General features: G+C 34.5%; 3 protein-coding genes and 3 pseudogenes across 4 annotated transcripts; 3 read left to right on the plus strand and 3 right to left on the minus strand.

Annotated features, from left to right (window-relative positions):
• Positions 1-5,927: 5,927 nt before the first annotated feature.
• On the plus strand, positions 5,928-7,607 carry LOC147934179 (uncharacterized protein At3g43530-like). The gene is made up of 4 exons (XM_087472531.1): positions 5,928-6,659; positions 6,749-6,904; positions 6,972-7,400; positions 7,482-7,607. Exons 1-4 carry the CDS (start codon positions 5,934-5,936, stop codon positions 7,605-7,607), a joined length of 1,437 nt encoding a protein of 478 aa, XP_087328657.1. The 5' UTR covers positions 5,928-5,933.
• Positions 7,608-9,468: 1,861 nt separating this feature from the next.
• Positions 9,469-10,895, minus strand: LOC147934180 (uncharacterized; annotated as a pseudogene).
• A 1,410-nt stretch (positions 10,896-12,305) lies between these two features.
• LOC104723792 (polyadenylate-binding protein-interacting protein 2) lies at positions 12,306-13,257 on the minus strand. The gene is made up of 3 exons (XM_010442199.2): positions 13,148-13,257; positions 12,785-13,074; positions 12,306-12,694 (listed from the first exon to the last, which is right to left on the minus strand). The coding sequence occupies exons 2-3, from the start codon at positions 13,050-13,052 to the stop codon at positions 12,513-12,515; spliced, it is 450 nt and encodes a 149-aa protein (XP_010440501.1). The 5' UTR covers positions 13,053-13,074; positions 13,148-13,257; the 3' UTR covers positions 12,306-12,512.
• A 1,284-nt stretch (positions 13,258-14,541) lies between these two features.
• Positions 14,542-15,970, plus strand: LOC104728120 (uncharacterized). Its single transcript, XM_010447149.2, has 3 exons — positions 14,542-14,636; positions 14,741-15,468; positions 15,545-15,970. Exons 1-3 carry the CDS (start codon positions 14,580-14,582, stop codon positions 15,870-15,872), a joined length of 1,113 nt encoding a protein of 370 aa, XP_010445451.1. The 5' UTR covers positions 14,542-14,579; the 3' UTR covers positions 15,873-15,970.
• Positions 15,971-16,586: 616 nt separating this feature from the next.
• On the plus strand, positions 16,587-17,895 carry LOC104723793 (putative plant UBX domain-containing protein 14 pseudogene; annotated as a pseudogene).
• A 112-nt stretch (positions 17,896-18,007) lies between these two features.
• On the minus strand, positions 18,008-20,973 carry LOC104723794 (uncharacterized; annotated as a pseudogene). The gene is made up of 8 exons (XR_015572889.1): positions 20,575-20,973; positions 20,443-20,501; positions 20,262-20,352; positions 20,092-20,159; positions 19,623-19,692; positions 19,445-19,526; positions 18,969-19,033; positions 18,008-18,705 (listed from the first exon to the last, which is right to left on the minus strand). The product of XR_015572889.1 is annotated as an uncharacterized LOC104723794 (transcript).
• Positions 20,974-21,913: the final 940 nt, after the last annotated feature.

The raw sequence follows: 21,913 nt of genomic DNA on the forward strand, positions 1-21,913 counted from the left end.
GTGCTCTGGTTTTATTCAAAGATAAAAGGCCTAATTACAAATAAACAGAAAGGAAGAGTACGGCCTACGCCGGAGCCAACGTCGGCTGGTGGATATGCCAATGGAAGAAACAGTTTCTTTTGTTTCATCGCCTTTGGAGAGAGAGAGAGCACTCGTGTAACATAATTTCTCTTTTTTCTACACACAATGTAATATTTTGAGAACATCAGACACATAATTGTAAAATAAAATTATTAATTGATTTTAAAAGAGCAAAACTAATAAAATAAAATATAACTTAAAACATAGAAATATACTCCTTCTGTCTCACAAAGATTGATGTTTTAGAAATTTTACACAAATTAAGAAATAATGATCATTAATTTTAAATAAAATATTGTTTTACTACTAAAAAGATATTATATATCTATAAACCAATGACTATTGAGCTTTTTAAATTTTTTTAATGATCACTTCTTGAAGTTTATAAAAGTTTAATATTAATTAATTAAAAGTGGTAAAACATCAATCTTTGTGGGACAAAAAGAAATCATAAAACATCAATTGAAAGACAGAGGAGGGGAAATAATGTCAACTATAAGATTATTTACTAGTTGTGAGTTGCTAGCTCCTCCTCGAAGAAGAGCACTGCTCATTTGAGTATCTTGAAAGAGGAAATTAATATCTAAAAGTAATATTATCGAAGTCGGTTCAAGAACCTGGAAGAACATTCCTCCAATAAAAATTTCCAAGTTAAATGAAAAAGAATTATGCCTGAAAAATAGAAATAAAATATGAATTTAAAGATAAGTTACTAATCCCAATAAAAACGAATATATGCATAATATGCAGACATATGCTCTAAATTACGTAAGCATATGATTTTTTAAAGTAAAATTTGATCTCATAGTTAAATTTTGACAAAAAAAAAGAGAGAGAAAATATTATATAGTTTATAGAATTGTCATGTAGCTTTACTTTACAATATGAAATATCTTCATAAAAATGAGACAACTTTATATGAAATTATATTTAATTACAAAAAAAAATTTAATAATATAACGAAGTTCAATATATAGCGTATTTAAAGAAACAATTTTGTTATAAGAAAATTTATTTGTTTATATGAAGGTGAGTATCTACTATCCTTTTTCTTTAGGATAAATAATTGACGGTATAATTTATTTAATTATGGTATTATAGTAATTGATTGTATAGTTTTCTTAATTCTTTTTCTTAGTAATTTAAAATTAGAATTAGTATTATCTTTTGACATACATATAAGAACTATATTTTTATATTTAATAAAATTGTTTAAATGTTTTAATATATTATAATTATCTTTTTAATTTTAAAATTTGTGAAAACATAATTTTAAAATTTGTGGCAAATCTCTAATCTTTAAAATTGACACATGTCGCGATCAAATGGATACTAAATTTGAAAACCAAAGTTTATATAATAAGATACACTAATAATCTTTAGTATTTTAGTATTTTAATTTTGTGGAGTCATATGACACCCTTATTGTCACATAAGGTCTGCCAATAAATGGTATTGTTAGTAATTTACACTACTTATTAAAGACTAGAGATTGAAATGTATTTCAGAAATCTAATATAGATGAGATGAATTAAAGGTGTTGTTTCATATTTATAACTAGAATTATAGTTAAGGATTGGCCGATTGCTTATAAACTTTAAGTCTTAACATAGTGTATGTGCTAAAAACCACAATTTAATATACTTTAGTTGATTAGAAAAAATGTAGGCACAGACTTTCAGTAGAACTCGATAAGAACAATGAATAAACGACATACTGAATTTGTGTTGATGTTTTAATCGGTAAAGTTACAATGTACTCACTATGTATTGTTTCAAGATATTTAAATCAGAAAGCTACAACGAAATTTCTTGGGTTTAATCCGACGATATCTCTCCGTTTGTCCGCGATCTCTGACTCTCCGAGATTCCCTTGATAGTCTGACTAAGCGCTGTTGTTCAACCGGCTGATATCTTCTGGGCCCATTTAGAATCCACCAAGAAGCCTACATAGTCCACTACTTAATGGACTTTATACAGGGGCGAAAATCAACACCAACACATAGTAATGAACATGTAATTATTGGCTGGTAAAAAAAAAAAAAAAATTATTGACTGGTCAGCCAAATTTGGTATTTTCGTCAAGTCTTTTATGTAAAGAAGCACCACTGTCGAAACATATTTATTAGTTGGTTTGGGTTCAGTTTTGTGTAGTCAAAATCTCAAAAGTCCTTAAAAAAAAATTCTCACTATCTCAAAACTTCCTTCTTTAAAACTGTTTTCTTTTTTAATTATTTTTAATTCCAGAAACTAGTATTTTACCCTAAAAAAACAAAACAATTCCGTTAAAAACCTGGATTTAATCCATCCACCCAAGTTCTATTGGATTTAATCCAATATATATATAAAAATATACTTAAAAAAAATATTAAACTAAATAATTTTTTTAATTTCATCGTCTTCTTCCTTTTCTCAAACTCTTTTCATTTTCTTCGATTTCAAACGGTAGCAGCGATGAACAACGACGGCGAGGACGAGCGATCTTTGGAACCAACCTGGAAAAAAGAAACGATGGCTCCATTCTTTCTCTTTCAGAACTTGATTCAATCCCTAAAATCTGAGAAATTTTTGAAATTAAAACTGCAATCTCAAAATCGATTTTGTGAAACTTGAGAAAATATGTATTTTGTTATGGTGTTCAATTGATAAGGAAGATGGGTCTAAAATACAAGTTTTGGAATTATAATTGGTGAATTCTGGGTTTATGTTCGTATTTGAATTTCTCGGTATAACTAGTATAACTAAGTAAAACTAGTATAACTAATTAAAACTAGTGTGATCTTGAAATATTAGTAAAACTAGATAAAAATAGTAAGATAAAATGGTTTCAGCAGCGTTCACACCGAATGACTCAACGACGATGAACAACTCAACAATGATATGTAAAAACAACGGTGGCGATGAACGACTCAACAATGATGAACAACTCAACTACGAGCGATCTCTGTAACCAATTCAGGAAGAAGAAACGGTGGTGATGAACGACTCAACGACGATGAACAAATCAACGACGAGCAATCTCTGTAACCAATTTCGGGAAGAAGAAACGGTGGTGATGAACGACGATGAACAAATCAAAGGCGAGCGATCTCTGTAACCAATTTCGGGAAGAAGAAATGGCGGTGATGAACGACTCAACAATAAGAAGAAAATCCGGAATGACGGCGGCGATGAACCAAATCGTGAAGAAGTACAAGCCAACCGTGAGTGACTCCATCGACTCAATGATAAGTAGTTGGATTTGGTTGAACAAGTAGAACTAGATAAAACTCATTTGTTTTGGTTACGAAGAGATTCATGATTTTTTTTGTTCTGCATCTTAGTCAGAATTGAATTTCTGGGTTTTATGTAATACTAGTATATATAGGTATAACTAGTATGTTTTTATAATACTGATAAAACTAGATAAAACTAGTCGTATTTTATTTGTAATTAACCGTTTGTTGCAGATACAAAAAAATAAAACCACAGGTGCAACTGGAAAAAAAAGTTAAAAAAAATATGAATTGTACTGCCACGTGTGCAATATGTGTGTTCACACTTAGTGTTCACATTTAGTGTTCACACATAGTTATACCAAGTATAATAGTTTTACCAAAATTGCAAATAGTTCTATTTTTGGGGGTTTTTCCATTTAATTAGTTTTACTCACTCTTAAAATTATATTTTTTAGTTTTACAGTTGATTAAAGTCTATTAACATATAATTATGAGTTTTTTATGCATTCATATGTTTAAAACCTACAATTCTATAACTTTGGCATCATAACTTGGTTATTATTTACAAAGTGACATTAAAAGTATAAGGGAACACTTGTTTAGGTTCTTACATAACAACCCAAAATTCATATATTTTTAAATTTTTTTATAGTAAACATTTAAACATTACTTTTGACATTTACTAGTACACACATTATTATGTTATCTTTAAAATTATTTTATGGATGTTCAATTCAGTTTTACCAGTTTTATTAGTTTTATTTTTGTTATAGCTGTTTTACTCTGTTATGACAGAGCAAATATACACATCAAGGGAAAGGAAAATCAAACATTACTAGATTTTAAAAATAAGTTTTACGATAGTTGTGACATAACCAAGAAAATAGTAGTATAAAGCAAAAGATCAAACATGAATCAAACAATGGTTTTAGGTGCAATTTCATCATCCTTTGAATATTGTTCAACTGTGACTTTCAACAAACTCAAGCTTCTTGTATATCCTTGCTTTTAACATCAACAAAGTTATATTCTTCACATGTGTTTTGAACATTATACTATATATGAGACATTCACACTTAAAATATATGTTGACGTTCTCTCCCACTGTATCCTGCCAAAAAATTCTAAAAAAACTCAATTAGTAATATTACTAGTTTTACTGGTTGTACTACATTAATCAGTATTACCAGTTTTACTAGTTATACTACATTTACTAATATTACTAGTTTTACCAATTTTACTCAGTCGTGATAACTGAAAATTGAATGGTTTTAGGTTCTAATCTCTACAATTCACAACGATTCAATATTAAAATTCATTTCTTATCAACTAAATAGCTTAATCGATCCATAACCCATGGTAAAACACCCAACTTGCTAAACATGTCAAGCAAAATCTAAACTAAATTTCCAAAATTCAAAACCTAATCCTATTCATCAAGAATTTTATTTTTATGTTGAATAACGCACTTGTATTTTGAAGGAAAGCTTGATACAACTCGAAAAAGGTGAAAAACGGTGGCAATGAAAAATTCCGATGAAAAATCGCCGGCAGTGGAGAGCTCCGGCGAAGAACGACGACGACTAAGGAAGAGAAGAGATCGGTACTGAATTTTTTTTTTGTTTTTATTTTTTTTTAAAAATAAAAATAAAAATAAAATAAAAGAATTGAAAAAAGAAAGGAATGGTATTTTAGTCTCAACATATTTCATTAAATGAGAAAGGGGTATCGAGAATAGAGAGAGAAATCGTCCGAGAACTCCCTTAATTTCAAATGAAAATCTGAAAACTCACCCATATAAACATTTTTTATTTTGATTTATTTTTAAATCGAAAACAAACACAATTACAACTATACCCTAGTTAAAACTCAGAAATTACTAAAAATACCTAGGTTTTTTTTGCCCCACCCACAAACGATCCACAAACCCAATCAGATCTATCTACTCCACTATTTTTTGTAATTCCAATTAACGGTTGTCTCTCTCTCTTCGTGGAAAACTAGGGAATACTAATTGAGAGATCATTTGCTCTCTTTAATTGTTGTGTTGTTCGATCGATTGTGGTCACTCATCGATTGTTAGCAGGATGGTGAAGACGAGGTGGACTAAGAAGAGAAAAATTGCCGAGGAAGAACAAGATTCAGAGACGGCAGAGATTTCTCATCTGGCGGATCTCCCTGCGGTTGGTGATGGAGAAGGAGAGGACGAAGTCGAAAGGAGTGATAAAGAGGATGAGGGAGTTGACTCAGAGACTGCGGGAGAAGATGAGAAGGGAGACGAAGAGAATGTCGGAAGTGACAAAGGAGAAGAACAGAGCGAGCCAGATCTCGATGGCGAAGAAGAAGTAGATTCAGACACGTCCTTGGGAGAGACCGATTCGGGCGACTCCACCGAGGCAATGGTACGTAATACCAATTAATTGACCATGTAGAAGTAGGGAAAACATGTTGTTTTTCTGGGTTTGTAATACTAGGATAACATAGTATAATTGTTTGGGTTTGGAAAACTAGTATATCTAGGTATAACTATATGTATTGGAAAAACTTGATTTTACTTGGTAGAACTATTTTTTTGGTATAACTTGGTAATACTTGAGACAATTGTTTGTTGCAGGATGCCGATGATGATGAACCGATGGCACTACAACCTATAAGAATGTACTTCCCAGCGGCGGAGTATAAGAAGAAGATTAAGTTAGGTACGAGGTGTTATATAAAGGAAGTATTGAAAACATTTGATAAATTGAAGCATCCGCTCACTACGTTTGAGAGAAATTGGTTTGAGAACCATTCACAGTTCAAACACATTTTGCACTTGCCAAGGGACAAAAATCACAAGGTTATGGGCATGTGGATGCTCCTTCTCCGAACTGCATGCATTGAAAAGAAAAGGGAAGTTTGGTTTGTTGTTAATGGCGTTCCCATCCGTTATGGTATCAAGGAACATGCCTTGTTATCAGGATTCAATTTCCGCAACTATCCAATTGATTATAACAAAGTTGGAAGTAAGACCTTCGTGAATAATCATTTTTCGTCTAAGAAGGTTACTCGTGAAGAAGAGAGAGAAAAGCTCAAGGAGATGGTACCTATGGAACGGTCTCGAGATCGGTTGAAGATGATTGTCCTATACTTCTTATCCAGCATTGTTAGAGCACCGGTAAAGACAAGAGAACAAGCAACAGAAATTGATGAGTTTTTGCAAAAAGCGGTTAATGATCTTAATTTTTGTAAGACGTTTCCTTGGGGGAGATATTCGTTTGATTACATGCTGGAATCGATAGCTTACACGATGAGTCATTTTCATGGGACCGTCACAGAAGGTGTATTATGGTCGGTTGCAGGTTTATGTATTCCTTTGGAGGTAAGTAAAATATATTTAGTATTGGATGTTGCGTGTTGTTCTTATAATTGAAGCTAAGTCTAACTATATGTTTGTTTTGTAGCTTTTAGCATTTGAGGCGATTCAACATTTTGAGGAATCAATTCGTTGAAGATAATCCAGGAGCAGACGTTACATATCCTAGGATGTGCAGGAGAAAGTTCAAGAAATGCGAACTGAGAGGGTTTCCTCTTGAGAGAATAAATGATGAACTTGGTACAATTAAGGTTAGTTTTTATAGTTATTCTTAACATCCTATTTATCCTTTACTTATGAATGAGCTTCGGGTAATAGGTTTTAATCTTCATATGTTCGCATGACATAGATAGTTTCCTATTACCTGAAGATGATAATGAGAAGTCTCTTCTGGCTGGAATCACTGAAGAAGATGACATCGATGATGCACATGATGTTGTTGTCAACAGTTGGATGCAACGTTATCTACGAGGATATCATGTCTGGTTTGAAAACATGTTCAATGAAGATGTTCAGTCCCGAGCAGGAGTAGGAGGAGTAGGAGGGGAGCCTGAGAACGTGAACGAGGAAATAGCCTTGATTGAAGGACCAGTATACCCTAGTGTATCTGATTTGGTGGATCTCCTAAACACCTTTAAAAATGAGATGGGAGAGAAGATGAAAGGAATTGTGGATAGGCTTAATGGGTGGGAAGAAAAAGTCGCAACATTGGGAGAAAGAGTTGCATCATTGGAAGAGAAATCCAAGGTAAGGTTTGGTTTTTTTGGTAATACTAGAGTATAACAGTTAGTTGGTAATACTTGTTAACACTAGATTATTCGAATGCAGACGCGTGAAGATACGACTGGTCCTGCAGACACTGGAGACCATTCATACCTTGCACCAAAAGATACGGTTGGTCCTGCAAACCCACCACCGAAGCGAATGACAAGGTCATCAAGAAATCAAGGGTGAAGACTATATTGTGTTGTCTTGTATGGTTTTTGTAAAACTTGGATGTTGTGTTGTTTTCCTCTTTTGAGCAACTTGGTAAAACTTAGTTAAACTATGTTGTGTTGATTTTATGTTGAAATACTTGGTAAAACTTGGTATTAATATCTTAGATTATTTTTGTCTTTGAGCAACTTGGTAAAACTTAGAAAAACTATGTTGTGTTGATTTTTGTCTTTGAGCAACTTGGTAAAACTTAGTAAAACTATGTTGTGTTGATTTTTGTCTTTGAGCAACTTGGCAAAACTTAGTAAAAATACTTGGTAAAACTTAGTAATACTATGTTGTGTTGATTTTTGTCTTGAGCAACTTGGTAAAACTTAGTAAAAATACTTGGTAAAACTTAGTAAAACTATAAACATGATAAAACATAGAGAATTCTTAAGGGAAGTCTTACAACACATGGATAAAGGAAGATAGGGAAGTTTTACAACACATAGAGAAGTAGTACAGACTAGATAAATTATGAGAATCAAGGCATAGGCAACACTAATTCCTTCAGTTTTGCAATATCTTCAGCATTGGAATCCGCAACACTCATCACAAACTCTTTCAGGTTTGCAATCTGCAGATGCATTTGCTCCATCTGAAATCCGAGGTTTTGGATCTTCACGGACTGCTCGTTAACCTCCTTTCTTAATTTGCTCACCTCTTCTTTCACAGCATCATCTCCGTTTTTACGAACATGGAAGCCATTGTCCTGCACAAAACTTGGTAAATACAGTAGAATTTATAACGACAATAAACGAATCAATGACAATACACTGAAATCACCTCAAACACAATGCATTTGAAGTATCTCCTTCCTTCGTTTGGAGAAATCTCTTCGACGATGCGTGCACCACATGACCAAAATGTAGGAATGCCGTAGTCACCATCCCCGTCAGCGTAGGCATATAATCCGTCGATTAGTTTTTTGCTCATCTTCATATCTTTGTAGTATGGATCCATGTTAGCAAACGTAATGAAATTCAGATAAGAAATGGAATAATAAGAGAGAGAATGGATGGATGGATAATGTCGGATATGTTTATGATGAGAGAATGAGAATGGAGATCTCGAGAGAGTGATATAATTTGGGGATTTTTGAATTTTTAGGGATTTTTGAATTTTTTGGGGATTTTTGAATAGGGAAATCAAAATTTTGGGAGAGGGAAATAAAAATTTTGTGAAATTTTTAGTTGTACCTCCACGTGCGCATAGTATCCCCATGTGCGCCGTATTTTCCCCACGTGCGCCGTTATTTCAATCAACGTAGTTATACCAGAGATTTTAGTATTACCAAAGTCCCACATAATTGTACTTTTGATGTTTTACCATTTATTTAGTATTACGTATCATTAACATTTGTTTTTCTAGTTATACAATTGATTTATAGTATTTAAGGTATGGTTAATAGTGTTTTATGCAGTTATATTTGTAAAACATTAATTTTTGTAACTTTGTCATCCTACAATGGATATTATTAAAGAAGTGATGTTAAAAGTATAAGGAACATATTGTTTAGTTTGGTTGATAACAAGCTCCTTTGATATAGTTTGTAATTTATTTTTGTTAAACTTATTTAGTATATGTTTATGATGTTTTCAAACCCGAAAATAAGTCGACACAATATTTTTTCAATTTTTATTATAATTCTTATTTTCAATCAACATAGTTTCACCAGTTATACCTGTTTTACCGAGTATTACTAGAGTATTACCAGAGTATCACCAGAGTATAACAGAATCAAAATATAGTATTACCGAGTATTACCAGAGTATAACAGAACCAAAATATAGTATTATCAAGTTGCAACAGAACCAAAATATAGTATTACATCTTATCAGACAGTACTACCACTACCATTCCCAAATATCAACCATTGGAGTCTTTGTCTCGGCCTCCTCTTATTTTGTGTCCTTGGCCGCTTTTCCCCAACCGATGGATTTCTTTTAACTTTCTTTCTTCCCTGCTTGTTTTTCCGAGGCGGAGGTATGATTTTTTTGTTTTTGGTCTCATCTGGGACATCCCATTGCGACCTGTCTGGCACTAAATATATTGTCCTATAATACGCCATTACCCACAGCTCTGTCCAATAATATTTTGAACACAACTCATGTAGTTTGATCTCATGAGTTCTATCATCATGCCTTAAAAATTCAATAAAAGCGGCTAGAGCGTGTAAGCAAGGATACCTTTCAATATCGAACACCTTGCAACTGCAACTTTTCTAAAGCAATTTCACGAAATAAGGCTTTCCATCACAATTGACGACATTGTATTCAAGTTCGAAACTGTTTAGCTCTGTCACAATCAATTTCTCAGCAACGGGCCATAATTTGTGGAGTCTGTTCTCCACTAAAGACATCCATTTGTTTTCAATTGTTCCAGCCACAGAATCCTTCTAATGGTCATTAAACCATCTAGAAAATGTCGCTATGATTGTATCAAGCAAGGGTATTACGGAGTACTTTCTTGCATCCTTGAAGACATTGTTCATAGATTCCACACAGTTGCTTGTATCTAAGTTGTATCTTTTTCCAGGAAAACAACACCTTGCCCATTTTTCTTTCACAGTACTCTCCTCAAGATAAGCCGCAGCAGAAGGATATCGCGTCTTAAACACAATATATGCACTGTTGAAATTAGCCACTGTGTAATGCCTACTCAACTCCATGAATCTCCATGCGACTACGTCTTTGTTGACGTTTGAAACATGACCTTTGACATTTTGAGACAAATGCCAAATACAATATCCATGACAATCCTGGGGATACACATTAGCTATGGCACCGATAAGTCTTGCATTTCTATCACTAATAAATACCAATTCGGAAGTGTCTGGTATAACAGTTTTCAGCATCTCCAAAAACCAAGTCCAACTTTCATCTTTCTCACCATCGAGTATACCAAACGCTATGGGATAGTGGTGACGATTAGGATCTTGAGCCGAGGCAAAAATAAGTACACCACCATATCCGTTCTTGAGCCAAGTTGCATCCACAATTATCACTTTTCTCATTACTTGAAACCCTTCAATGCTAGCTCCCAAAGCTATGAATAGATACTTGAATCTTTCCTTCTCATCCAATTCCACACGTGTTATTGTGCCCTCATTCACCTTCTCTAACATGTGCAAATAGCAATACAACATCTTGTAGCTATCTTCAGAGTTACCATGCAAATCGGTAATAGCTTGATTTTTTCCTCTCAACGCTGTCGAGTATGATATATTCACACCTAATTTGGTCTTCACAAGATCCATGATCATTTTAGGAGTTGGAGTTTCCATTTTTCCAGGAAAATGATCATGCAAAAGAGCTGCGACTAATTCTGGTCTTCCATGCCTTTTCACGATGTTGTTGGTTCTACTTTGACTTGCCCTAGAGCATGTATGCATCTTGGTGTACCTCCTTTATCGGCTCAACTTGTTCTTTTTCTACATACAAAGTGATGGCATTACATCCTACTTCATCATAGTTCATACCAGTAGAATTTTTCACCACTTTCGACACTTGCACGGGCTCTTCCAGATTAGTGATGACCTCCACATACAATATACATCTACGACTCTCCTTATCAATGGAAGATAGATAAACTTGCATATCCTCATCGTCAGTAATAGTCCATGGATCCCCACTTCCCACCAGCAGTGCATTGTAAGTCAACCGAAGTGTAGCTTCACTTTCACCTAATGCAAGCTTCTTGTATATCCTAGCTTCTACCATCGACAAAGTTATCTTCTCAACCGATGTATTCATCATTAAACTATACATGAGACCTTGACATTTAAAATGTATGTTGACGCTCATTGTATCCTGCCAAAACAATACAAAACTTTGTTCAGTATTACCAAGTTCTACTAGTTAATACCAGTTTTACTAGTTGTACTACGTTGAATAGTAATAATAGTTTTACCAAGTTTTACATTCTAACTCGTTATACTATATAAAACAGTGATACCCAGTTTTACCAAGTTCTACTATCGCCACACAGAAACAAATTAAATCGTTGAGAGTTCTCTAATATGCAATTCACTACGATTCCACAAACGAAATCTATTCCTTTCTAATTTAAACTACTAATCGAACTAAAAACAATGAAATAACACCCAATGTACATACCCCAATAATGGAATCAAGCTCAATGTATATTCTGGAATTCAAGATCTTTTCTTCTCATCAATTTACATATCTGCAATTCACTACGAATCCATAAATGAAGAGAAGAACTTACTTGAAGGCGTCTTCAATGCAGATTCTGGAAGGCACGGCGCCGATAGAGAGGGGGATCTCGAGGGGGAGCTTGACTCTCGCTTGACGGCCGTGGAGAGAGCTCAAGCTCGTTTTTTTTTTATTATTCAAATTTAATTATTAAAAGCCAAAAGTAAAAAAATAAGAAAGAAGAGTAAATACTTTGAATGGATAAGGGATATGTAAATTAAATAGGGAGATAAGAGATTTTTGCTACAGGAGAGTGAACTCCTGACACGATTTCTCGAATAGAATAGAGAGCGAGATAAGAGATTTATAAAAAATTTATAAGGACTTTTGAGATGAATTCAAGGCTAAAAGTCTTAACCAAAATTAGTTCGGTCTGACATGTGTTTGTTACCGGTTTCAACTTTGGTTCTTGTTAAGAATTGGTTTCCAAAGACTTATTTTTATATTGCATGGTTGGTTTCAACTTGTAAGAGGCTCGCTTCGATATTATTTTAACCAAAGTACAAAAACCGCATTCGAAATTTATGACCCAAATTGAAACAAGAACCGAACAGATCCGAAACACTTTATCTGGTTCGATTTCAAAGCTCATAACTAACGTTATTTATATATTCACAGACAACTCTAATCAAAGAAGAGCTTAGTTCCACACCATCTAGAAGCTTCACCGTGGCTGATAGATGTGACGATTACGGCGACAACTGAAGTTTGGATTCATGTACTTCATCTTCTGGCTACACTTTGGTGAACACGACGACATCAACGACACCTTTGATCTGTTCAGCTTCTCTTTCGTAGTCTCCGCCATGTTCAGAAGCATCTTCAAATACTTAGCAACATCTGATTCTGCCATAGTAATTAACAAAAACACTTATATGAGAAACTTTTCTCAGATCTGACAAATTTAAACAGTCGAGATTCCACACAAATCGTTACCGGTAACTGAATCAACCGTAGATCCACCATCGGACGAAGCGACCATCTCCTCGAACTCCTCTTCCACAACAGAGAAATCATCGTCGCCGTCGTCGAACTCGTACTCAGAGTTGGAACTCAGCCAGAAGTCACGGAACCATTTGGATGTCGTCACCAGATCCCACCACTTGGGTGAAAAATCCTCAACCTCGCGGAATCCAACCGGATCGAACACCGGCGCGTTCGGGTTTAACGTCGATAACAACCTCCGATCTACCATCGTCGACATCTTCAAAACCTTAAAAATCTCACTACGAACTCCGATTGTCAGAAAATTATGAACTGACTGATGGTATTGAAACCAGGAATCAGAAAGTTTTGTACCTTTCTCCGATCAACGAGTCACACTAATGAAGTGAGATGTGAGGAAGCTTGGAACGGCTTTTTAAAGAAGAGAAAAGCAAGTAGTAGCCGGTAAAACCGGTAAGAGTCACAGACACGTGTGACGGGTCCAATGACGATCTGACGGTCATGTATAATAAGAGGGTGATCTGACGGTGTAGATATGCACAATTACTGGATAATACGGTCGTTCGTTACTGGATAAGGTCTTATTATCTTTTGCTTATTATTATTACTGTTTGGATAAACTGAAGATATTTTTTTGTGTTACTTCTTAAGGTAAGAAGAAGGAAATTTCTAGAACGTAGCCTAAAAAGCCCATTAGGGTAAACGAAATTAACGTAATCGTACTTTAATAATTTTTTTTTTTCTGTCAAAATCATATAATGTGGTAGCTATGTATTTTTTAAGTTCTAACAATATGAGTGATTTAGTTTGATATATATTTCTTTGTGGTCATCAGACTTCATAGGTTGATTTAAACCTTTTTCCAGGGAAATGTAGTTTGAAACGATCGAATTTATATATGAAAAAAAAGAGAATCTGCATATTTTGCAAAATAATCGGATGACTAACCAATTTTTTTTTTTTTCTGATTATGTGTTTGTGTCCTCTCCATAAAATCTCGCCTAAATTTTGGCGATCATGTCCTTTTCAATGGTACTCTGTACTGTCAAGTCTCTAAATTTATAATGATTTTATTTATCTATTGATGGTAATTGCTAAAATTATGAATAGTAATAACGGTAATTGTTTAATATAGGTTGTAGTGCTTAATATCTTCAAGTGACTAAATGATTCTAGTTGGTTTGTAGTTGGTTTGGTGTTGAACAAGACTTTCAGCAAAGAGAGAGTGTTTCGACTCTGAGAGAAAGGGGTGCTTTGATTTATGGATTTATTTTTAAAAGGTTTATTATTCAATTCACCTATGTTTTGACTTTTGATTGATCGATTTAATTACGTCTTCCAATTTATATCTCTTTATGGTCCAATTAATCTTTTTCATGCTCCAATTGTACCCTTATGGTCCAATTTATATTTTCACGGGACATTCGAATCTCTATATATTTTTGCAACACAACAGAGTTATATGTGGGTATACCGAGATTTAGAAATGATTTTAGATTTAATGAATATAAATTAATTATGACGATGTGAGAGTAGGAAAGATTTTAGATTTTATTTGGGGAAAAAATATCGAACAACAAAATTATGTACCATTTTTACTTCCAGGACAAGCAAAATGATAATTAATCAGATTTAAAGAGATATTTATGCCAATTTCAAAATATTATCTAAAGATTGTCAGTTAAAACGTGGACGTGGTTTGCAAGCATATATAAATCTCAGTATTAAGCCTCAAAGAAATAGATAGGAGGAGACGAAAACACACAGATTGTTTAGGGATTCAACAATGGCGCAGCTTATAATCAACCGGATCTTGAAACCATCTGTCTGCAAAAACTTTCTCGTAAGCTTCTCTTTTGCTATTTAATAATAATTAGGTTACTTTAGAACATTTTGTTTCTTAGTTGTTTCTGACTACTTGACCATGGTCCAAATATAAAATGGCAGAGACACACAAACGTTCGTATGTTCTCATCTACAACTCACTTCTCATCTACACCAGCCTACCCGTTTCTGTTGATTGACTACATCCTTAACATCTCAGACTCTTCTCTGGATGGTCGTGTCACAACACAAAATTATTCCTCCAAGGGAAAGAAAGTCTACATTAACGACGAGAAACTCATTGAGGAGGTCTGTGATGCGATGACTGTCGGCTTTTCACGTGATGGACTAGAATCCTGTCTTGCGTTCGGTAGCGACCATGAAGTTACCATCTATTATAATCCCTCGGACCCCAAACTTGAAGACGCGACCGTTCATCTACCTTCTCTACCCACCGATTCCGAAATCCAAAACCTGGCCATGTCCTCTTTACCTGTCCGAGATAAAGATTGGGTAGTGGGTGTCAAGTTATCAGGATCTCGGTTGAGTCTCTGTAGGCCTTTTGGCAGCTCTAAATGGATCAACATCAATACCATGCCTCAGTGTATAAACCCTTTATCGACCCTCATGTTCTCCAAGAGAGATCAAAGGTTCTACATTCCAAGTATTGGAGGCAACTACTTGTGCTACTTGGATCTCAACTCTAAGGAGGATGAGAAACCCAAGTTCATCGACATGGAATTTGACAATCTTCCAAAGTCTGTGTATCAGGAGTTGGCTGAAGTGAGTTCATGTTCCAGGACAGAGCATCTTGTGGAGTCACCCACCGGCCAACTTTTCCTCGTCAAGTGGTATAGTATCTAATTAACTAGACAGTTTTGGTGTGTACCAATTTTTGGCTTGATTGACTCTATGATGTTTTTGCAGGTACCGTAAGGACATGGAGGATTATGAAAACGATCTGATACATGTAACAGAAAAGTTCATGGTGTTTAGAGAAAATGAGCAATCGGACAAATATGGGATGACTATGATCTACACAGAAGATATTGGAGATCTTTGCATTTTTGTTGGACATAGTGAGGCTTTCTGTGTCCCGGCAAGTTCGTCCAATGGACTCAAGCGTAACTGCATCTATTTTGTTGGCCATAACTTTGGTGTTTACGATCTCACCACCAAAACTTGCACTACCTTGTACACAGAAAAGGATGTTCCATTAGGTAGGTTTGACTTCCCTTACTGGTCTACTAGCTAGCTCCTAGTTAATCATGGCTCTTGCACGTGTGTTTGCTTCTCTACTATTGTTATTGCTGTTTTTGCTTTCCCATATAATTGAAGTCCAATGTTTCTCTTTCAGTCCATGTTTCTTTCGATTCCATTAAATATGGTACAGGTAGCCTTGAATTTCATACACTCCTCTCAATGGTCTTAATGTTCAAACTCGAGCATTTTGGTACGGGAAGAAACAAAGAATGCAAGAAGGCGTTTCTTTGTCGACTTAATGAACATAGGTTGAGAATATCAAAACAGAGCAGTGTTTTTAACTTGATTAGAATTATAAAGTCTTTGTTTTTCAATTAACAAATTAGAGTGGGAAGGAAAAATATTTAATCAAAAACTAACAAAGATCTATAAAAAAAAAATAGAGCCACCGAATTGTGTTATATATACAGTCAATAATAATCAAAAGCAAAAAGGAAACCACAAAAAAGATGTACAAAATCCCAAAAAAAAAGCTAATAGGGTTTTAAACAAGACAGAATACAATATCCAAAAAAAAAAGGGAAATATATCAAACAAAACAGAAAGCAAAAAGGAGTTTCCTTTTTGTTTGTTGGGTTGTGCGTTGAACAAAACTGGAGCAGGAAAAGGAAATAAAAAACTTAGGATGTCCTCGCTTATCTCTATAAATAAACCCACTCTTAACAAATTCTTCAATTCGTTTTTAGGTTTTCCACATCTTATTTTTCTCTCGATCTCTCTCTCTCAAAAAACAGAGCAAACAATGGAGAATGAATTGTTTGACCACAAACAGAGACAACTAATCTCGTCTTTCATCAATATAACCGCATGTCAGAATGAGGAAATCGCAATCCACTTACTTGAGGCAACAAGGTGGAAACTGGATGATGCCATTAACCTCTTTCTCATCTCTTATCATCAATCTCCGTGTTGTCAAGATGCTTTCATGTGTCCAACTTCGGTCGCAGTATGTCCTGAAGATGTCTGGGACGACTCGACACCAGAAGAACCGTCAGATTCTAGGTTATCTTCCTTGTACCGTCCTCCTCTGGATCTGCTTTTCAATGGTTCCTTTGAAGACGCGAAAGAAACTTCCTCTAGAGAGGATCTATGGTTGCTTGTCAACCTCCAATCTACGATAGAGTTTCCTTCCCACACTCTTAACCGAGATGTATGGTCAAACGATGCCGTGTCTCAAGCCATCGGGTCCGGATTCGTCTTGTGGCAGGTCTATGATGATACAACCGAAGGACATAAAATATCAACTTTTTACAAGATCGACTCTGCTCCTCCCGTGATTCTCCTCATCGATCCCATCACTGGTCAGAAGATGCATACATGGAGCGGTATGATTGAAGCTCATGGTTTTCTCGAGGATTTGATGAAGTACAGGGATGTTGGCCCTCACGAACACGTTGCATCTCTGACAAGCAACAAACGTATCAAAACAGAGAAGATTTACTTTGAAAGCAGCCAGGCTGAAGACGACCATCACGACATGTCTACGTTTTGGGACGACGATCGCTTTGTGACTCCTCCTCCTTCTTAGGGTATAGAATTTGAAGAGACTTTTCTGTCAAGCGATGACATGTTTGAGTTCCCGGTTTTGACAGAAGAGCCAAAAGGAGACTGCGATCGAAGTCTTTTATGTCGTCTGTGCATCCGATTTCCAGATGGGAGAAGAATGCAGAGGAAGTTTCTCAAGAGCGAACCGACTCAGCTTCTCTGGTCTTTCTGTTATTCTAACATGGAGGAATCAGAGAAAAAGGCGTTCAAGCTTGTGCAGGCGATTCCTGGTGCTACTAAGACTCTAGATTATGGAGCTAAAGCCACGTTTGATCAATCTGGGATTGATAATTCGATAGTCTCGGTTACTTGGGAGTGAAGATTTCAACCCAAGAAGGAGGAGGAGTCACAAAGCTTCGAATATTAAGTTCAATTTATATCTTCTCTCTAAAAACTTATGCTTCTTTATATCTTCTCTCTAAAAACTTGTGCTTTTTCATCAATTTCGAATATTAAGTTCAATTTTACTATTCTCACAAGTTATTTAATGTTCTTTAGATTTTGTTTTTAATAGTAACTGCCCAGTTTAGATTTTGTTTTTAATAGTAACGAGTCCAGTGATAGATTATAGCGATTCTTCAATGGTAACAAAATCATTTTCTTAAAAGAAAAAAAACAATATATGAAGCAACTTCTGATGTTCTATCAATTTAATAATATTGTTTCTAGTTTTAACTAGCAAGCTGACCATCTTCCTTTTCATCCTCGCCTTCTCGAGTATTAGCAGTGGCAAGCCCTGATTCGATGTAACCTGCTTCTGCAGTTTTCCGTGATTGTATCCAGCATTTCACTTCTGTTCCACTTCAATTTCTCAGGTGAAGGAAGACCAAGTTTCTGGACGATATTTTGACCAACTATGTCAGGGATGGTATCCCAAGAATTACCATCTGACTGAAAGCTGCCATTTTCATTGTCACCCTCCAGTTCATTGCTATGGCCATCACCATTACCATCTTTGTCTTTGCTAAGCTTTCCTGAATTACTCTGATCAGTACTGCGATTCTGATCGGATGAATCTTCTGAACTAGCGCCATCAGAAAGCATATCTACCGACAGAGAATGATCATTAGAGTTTTCTTCACCTTTAGAGTCCTCTTTAGTATTGTTTAGAAGTTCAATTTTGGGCATCACTGAGTGATTTTAACCGTCCGAAAGCATACTCTACAAACAAAGTTTTTCAGAACTGACTTAATTTCATTTCTTTGAAGGATCTCTGAAACAAACGGGAACCGCCACCACTTCTTTTCTTCTTCAACTTCTTCAAATCCCTTGTACTTAATCTGAAAATTTAAAATCGGTTAAGAAAAAGACCAAACTATTAGAGAGACTAATTTTTTGCGTTTAGCATATACAAGCATGTGAATTAATGGAGCATCAGGCTGCATGATATCTTGTGCTTATTTGGATGCAAAAGGACTATATTGTATTTTTGGAACTTAAGTTGATTCTTCTGTCAGCAAGATAATAATAGAGGATAAATTTATCAGCTACACAAATAAGCAAACATTCTCGGAGAAAAAAAGCTTTGACAGCATGAACTGACCTCCAGTTGAACTTTCCTACCACCACCAATTCCATCTAGTTCTACTAGGACCTCGTGCAAGTTCCCTTGGAAGCAAAAAAAACATATAAGAAATAAGAAATTAAGAGACAAAATCCGTAAGTTAGGCCTTCAGTAGACTCATCAGATGTATCACAACTTGCGTTAACTAATCCACATTTCCACAGTTGATTGCTCTAGTCAGAACATATCTCCAGATTCTCATTGCCTAGGAAACAAGAAGCATTTTATAGGAAAACCTTCTTTTTTGTTAGTGTATAAGTTTTCAGTTTGATCAAGTCTAAAGTACTACATCGTGTCATAATCCTAGTTTTTGTTTCTGGGTTCTCCAACAGGGTCACGAAGAACTTGCTGATTTAGAAAACTCCAACAACAACACAGACTTTCTTTCCTATGTTTAACTCAAACTTAGTAAACTTAAGTAAATGTCAAAATTTAATGGGTGAACTAATTATCACCATCACAAATGTCTTCCAGGTTGATTTCAGAATTCCCCATCCGTTTATGTGGGGTTACAAGGTTTGCATCCCAAGCTGCAATCTGAAGCTCATTAAAAAATATTTGGGAAGTCAAGCAAGGTTTGTACAGTTTACTATCAGAGTTGACCAGAACACAATACTTGAAACACTATTCTACCTGTATCTTTTTTGCAGGAGGCAGCTTAATATTGAAAACAAAGTCTTCGTTCCATTTTGGCTCTTTAGTCCTGCCAATAAAGTACACTGTTAATCACCAAGTTAATTTATACTGGTAACTGAGGATCTGATATTTAACAGTCAATAAAACATATAAATTTCAAAGGCTCCTAACTTTTAGACAAAAAAAACTAAGCAAAGCTGACGGCTATGACACTGGTACAAGTTCAAAAGTAAAATTTCAGTTTTTCAGAAAATCATGAAATGATGGGTTTAAGAAGCAAGCTAAATTTGCATAACATATCTAACTAGAAACTCGGACTGAATAAGACTGCATCTGAACACTTCCACTATGATTATTGATCAGGCTAGATTGTGTAATGTATCTAGTTAAGTAAGTTCATTAAATCTAGCTAAGAAATCCGATCCTCCAAATAAATATTCAGTAAAGAAAAAGAGACTTGGCTTGCCCCCATTTGGTTTTGCTTTTAGCAACCTGACCATCCAAGTCCATCACCACATAAGGATCACTCGTTCCCTGAAAGCAAAAAACCAATAATAACAACTTCAGTAGAGGTAAAAAAGAACAAACAATAGACATGGTACTAAGTTCATTGCTTCAAGAAACGTATTAACATACACCCATGGATCCAAAGGCAGGAAAATCAAATCCTCTTTTTAGTTTAATAAACAATTCTCCATCATATACCTCCCTCTCCCTTACAAATGACCTGAAACAAGTATAATTCCAGCTCTTACAATATCTAAAAAAACTCTTAAAAGAAACAAAATCTCAAAAACCAAACGAGAGCTTCACATACTCAGAAAGGTAAAGAGTATTACAACCAGCCGCATTAACCTCTCGTTTCCCGATTTTTTCCTGAGAGAATCAAACAAAACAAAAATCATAATCAGGTTAAACCATCCTCAGAGTAGGAGAATTGAAGTTTTACCGGAGGTGAAGCGTAGGCTTCGAAAGCAAAACCGGCGAGGATAACGGCGAGATTGATATCGAACGAAGGCCGTTCCTCTTTCTCAGCTAAACTCACTTCCTTATTCGTCTCCGATTGAGCGAAGCAACGGAACGAATTAGCTTTAGCTCTGACTCTGAAACTTTCACGGAAACTGAATTTTCCGGGTAAGTGGCAAGCGCGGGAGTTAAGATAAGAGTAGAGTAGCGACGACGGTGTTTAGGACGGAGGAAGTGAACGGAGCAGTGTAATTGGAGAGAAGTCATCGCTACGAAAGAGGGATTCGAGAAATTTGGAGAAGAAGATGAAGAAGAAGTTGCTTGAGGATTTGCTTTATTCTGGAGATGTCTTTGGAGCGGATTTGTCTTGTTGTACGATATTGGTCCCAGTAAAGTTTTTTTTTTTTGGTCAATTGTCATAAATACCACTAAAATAGGTTTTTATTTCAAAAATATCACAATTTATTTTTTTTTCAAAAATATCAATAAAATATTATTTTTTTCCAAAAATACTTCTAATATATATTTTTTTCCAAAAATACCACATAATTAAACTAAAGTTCTAACACTAAAAACTAATTCTTAAATTCTAAATACTAAACCCTACCCCTAAAAATTATACCCTAAAACTAAATATGTCAACCCAAACCTAAAAAAAAGAAATTCTACATTCTTAAAAATAAAACTTTTGTGTTTGTGGTAATTTTGGAAAAAAAAAATTTGTGGTATTTTTGGAATAAAAAACTAAAATGTGGTATTTTTGGAAAAAAAACTTTTTAGTGGTATTTAAAGAAATTTCTCTTCTTTTTACACTTGATTAAATTAGTGACATTTAATAATTAAGAATTTAATTTTAAAAAAATAAAAACAATCCCCTATATAATAAAACGGAAGTTGTGTACACTATATAATTTTAATAATTTGGTTACAAATAGGTTATAGATTAAGTTTTATATTATTTGTATAGTCTGGATTTATTGTTTCCAAAAATATTAAAAACAATATTCTAAAAAATCATTTGATATCATCTAACTTACCATATTAATTTTCTTTATTAAATTATTCATCAAATAAAATCCTTTCATATTTAACTTAACATATTAATTTGTTAATTATTATTATACTTCACCTCTCATTTTTATATATGAGTCTATTTTGTGAAACAAAGAAATTCTCATATTATTTATTATAATTAAAAAATAGTTTTATTTCCTGATATACCATAAATTTAATTTTTAAAAACAAATATAAATGATTCAATCTATAAAATATTCAATTTTTATTCATATTATTTTTTAAATATAATATCTATTGAATTAAAA

Source organism: Camelina sativa, chromosome 11 (genome assembly GCF_030686135.1).
Source record: "Camelina sativa cultivar CO46 ecotype springtype chromosome 11, ASM3068613v1".
NCBI classification, from domain to species: Eukaryota; Viridiplantae; Streptophyta; class Magnoliopsida; order Brassicales; family Brassicaceae; genus Camelina; species Camelina sativa.

What these genes read in the sequence shown, in the direction of transcription:
- LOC147934179 (XM_087472531.1), top strand. Translation starts at nt 5,934, where the DNA reads ATGGCACTACAACCTATAAGAATGTACTTCCCAGCGGCGGAGTATAAG. An exon ending in GTTTATGTATTCCTTTGGAG is followed by an intron (nt 6,660 to 6,748) that starts GTAAGTAAAATA and finishes TGTAGCTTTTAG; the next exon opens with CATTTGAGGCGATTCAACAT. An exon ending in ATGAACTTGGTACAATTAAG is followed by an intron (nt 6,905 to 6,971) that starts GTTAGTTTTTAT and finishes TTCGGGTAATAG; the next exon opens with GTTTTAATCTTCATATGTTC.
- LOC104723792 (XM_010442199.2), bottom strand. Translation starts at nt 13,052, where the DNA reads ATGTCGACGATGGTAGATCGGAGGTTGTTATCGACGTTAAACCCGAAC. An exon ending in TACGGTTGATTCAGTTACCG is followed by an intron (nt 12,695 to 12,784) that starts GTAACGATTTGT and finishes TTACTATGGCAG; the next exon opens with AATCAGATGTTGCTAAGTAT.
- LOC104728120 (XM_010447149.2), top strand. Translation starts at nt 14,580, where the DNA reads ATGGCGCAGCTTATAATCAACCGGATCTTGAAACCATCTGTCTGCAAA. An exon ending in CTGTCTGCAAAAACTTTCTC is followed by an intron (nt 14,637 to 14,740) that starts GTAAGCTTCTCT and finishes ATAAAATGGCAG; the next exon opens with AGACACACAAACGTTCGTAT. An exon ending in CAACTTTTCCTCGTCAAGTG is followed by an intron (nt 15,469 to 15,544) that starts GTATAGTATCTA and finishes ATGTTTTTGCAG; the next exon opens with GTACCGTAAGGACATGGAGG.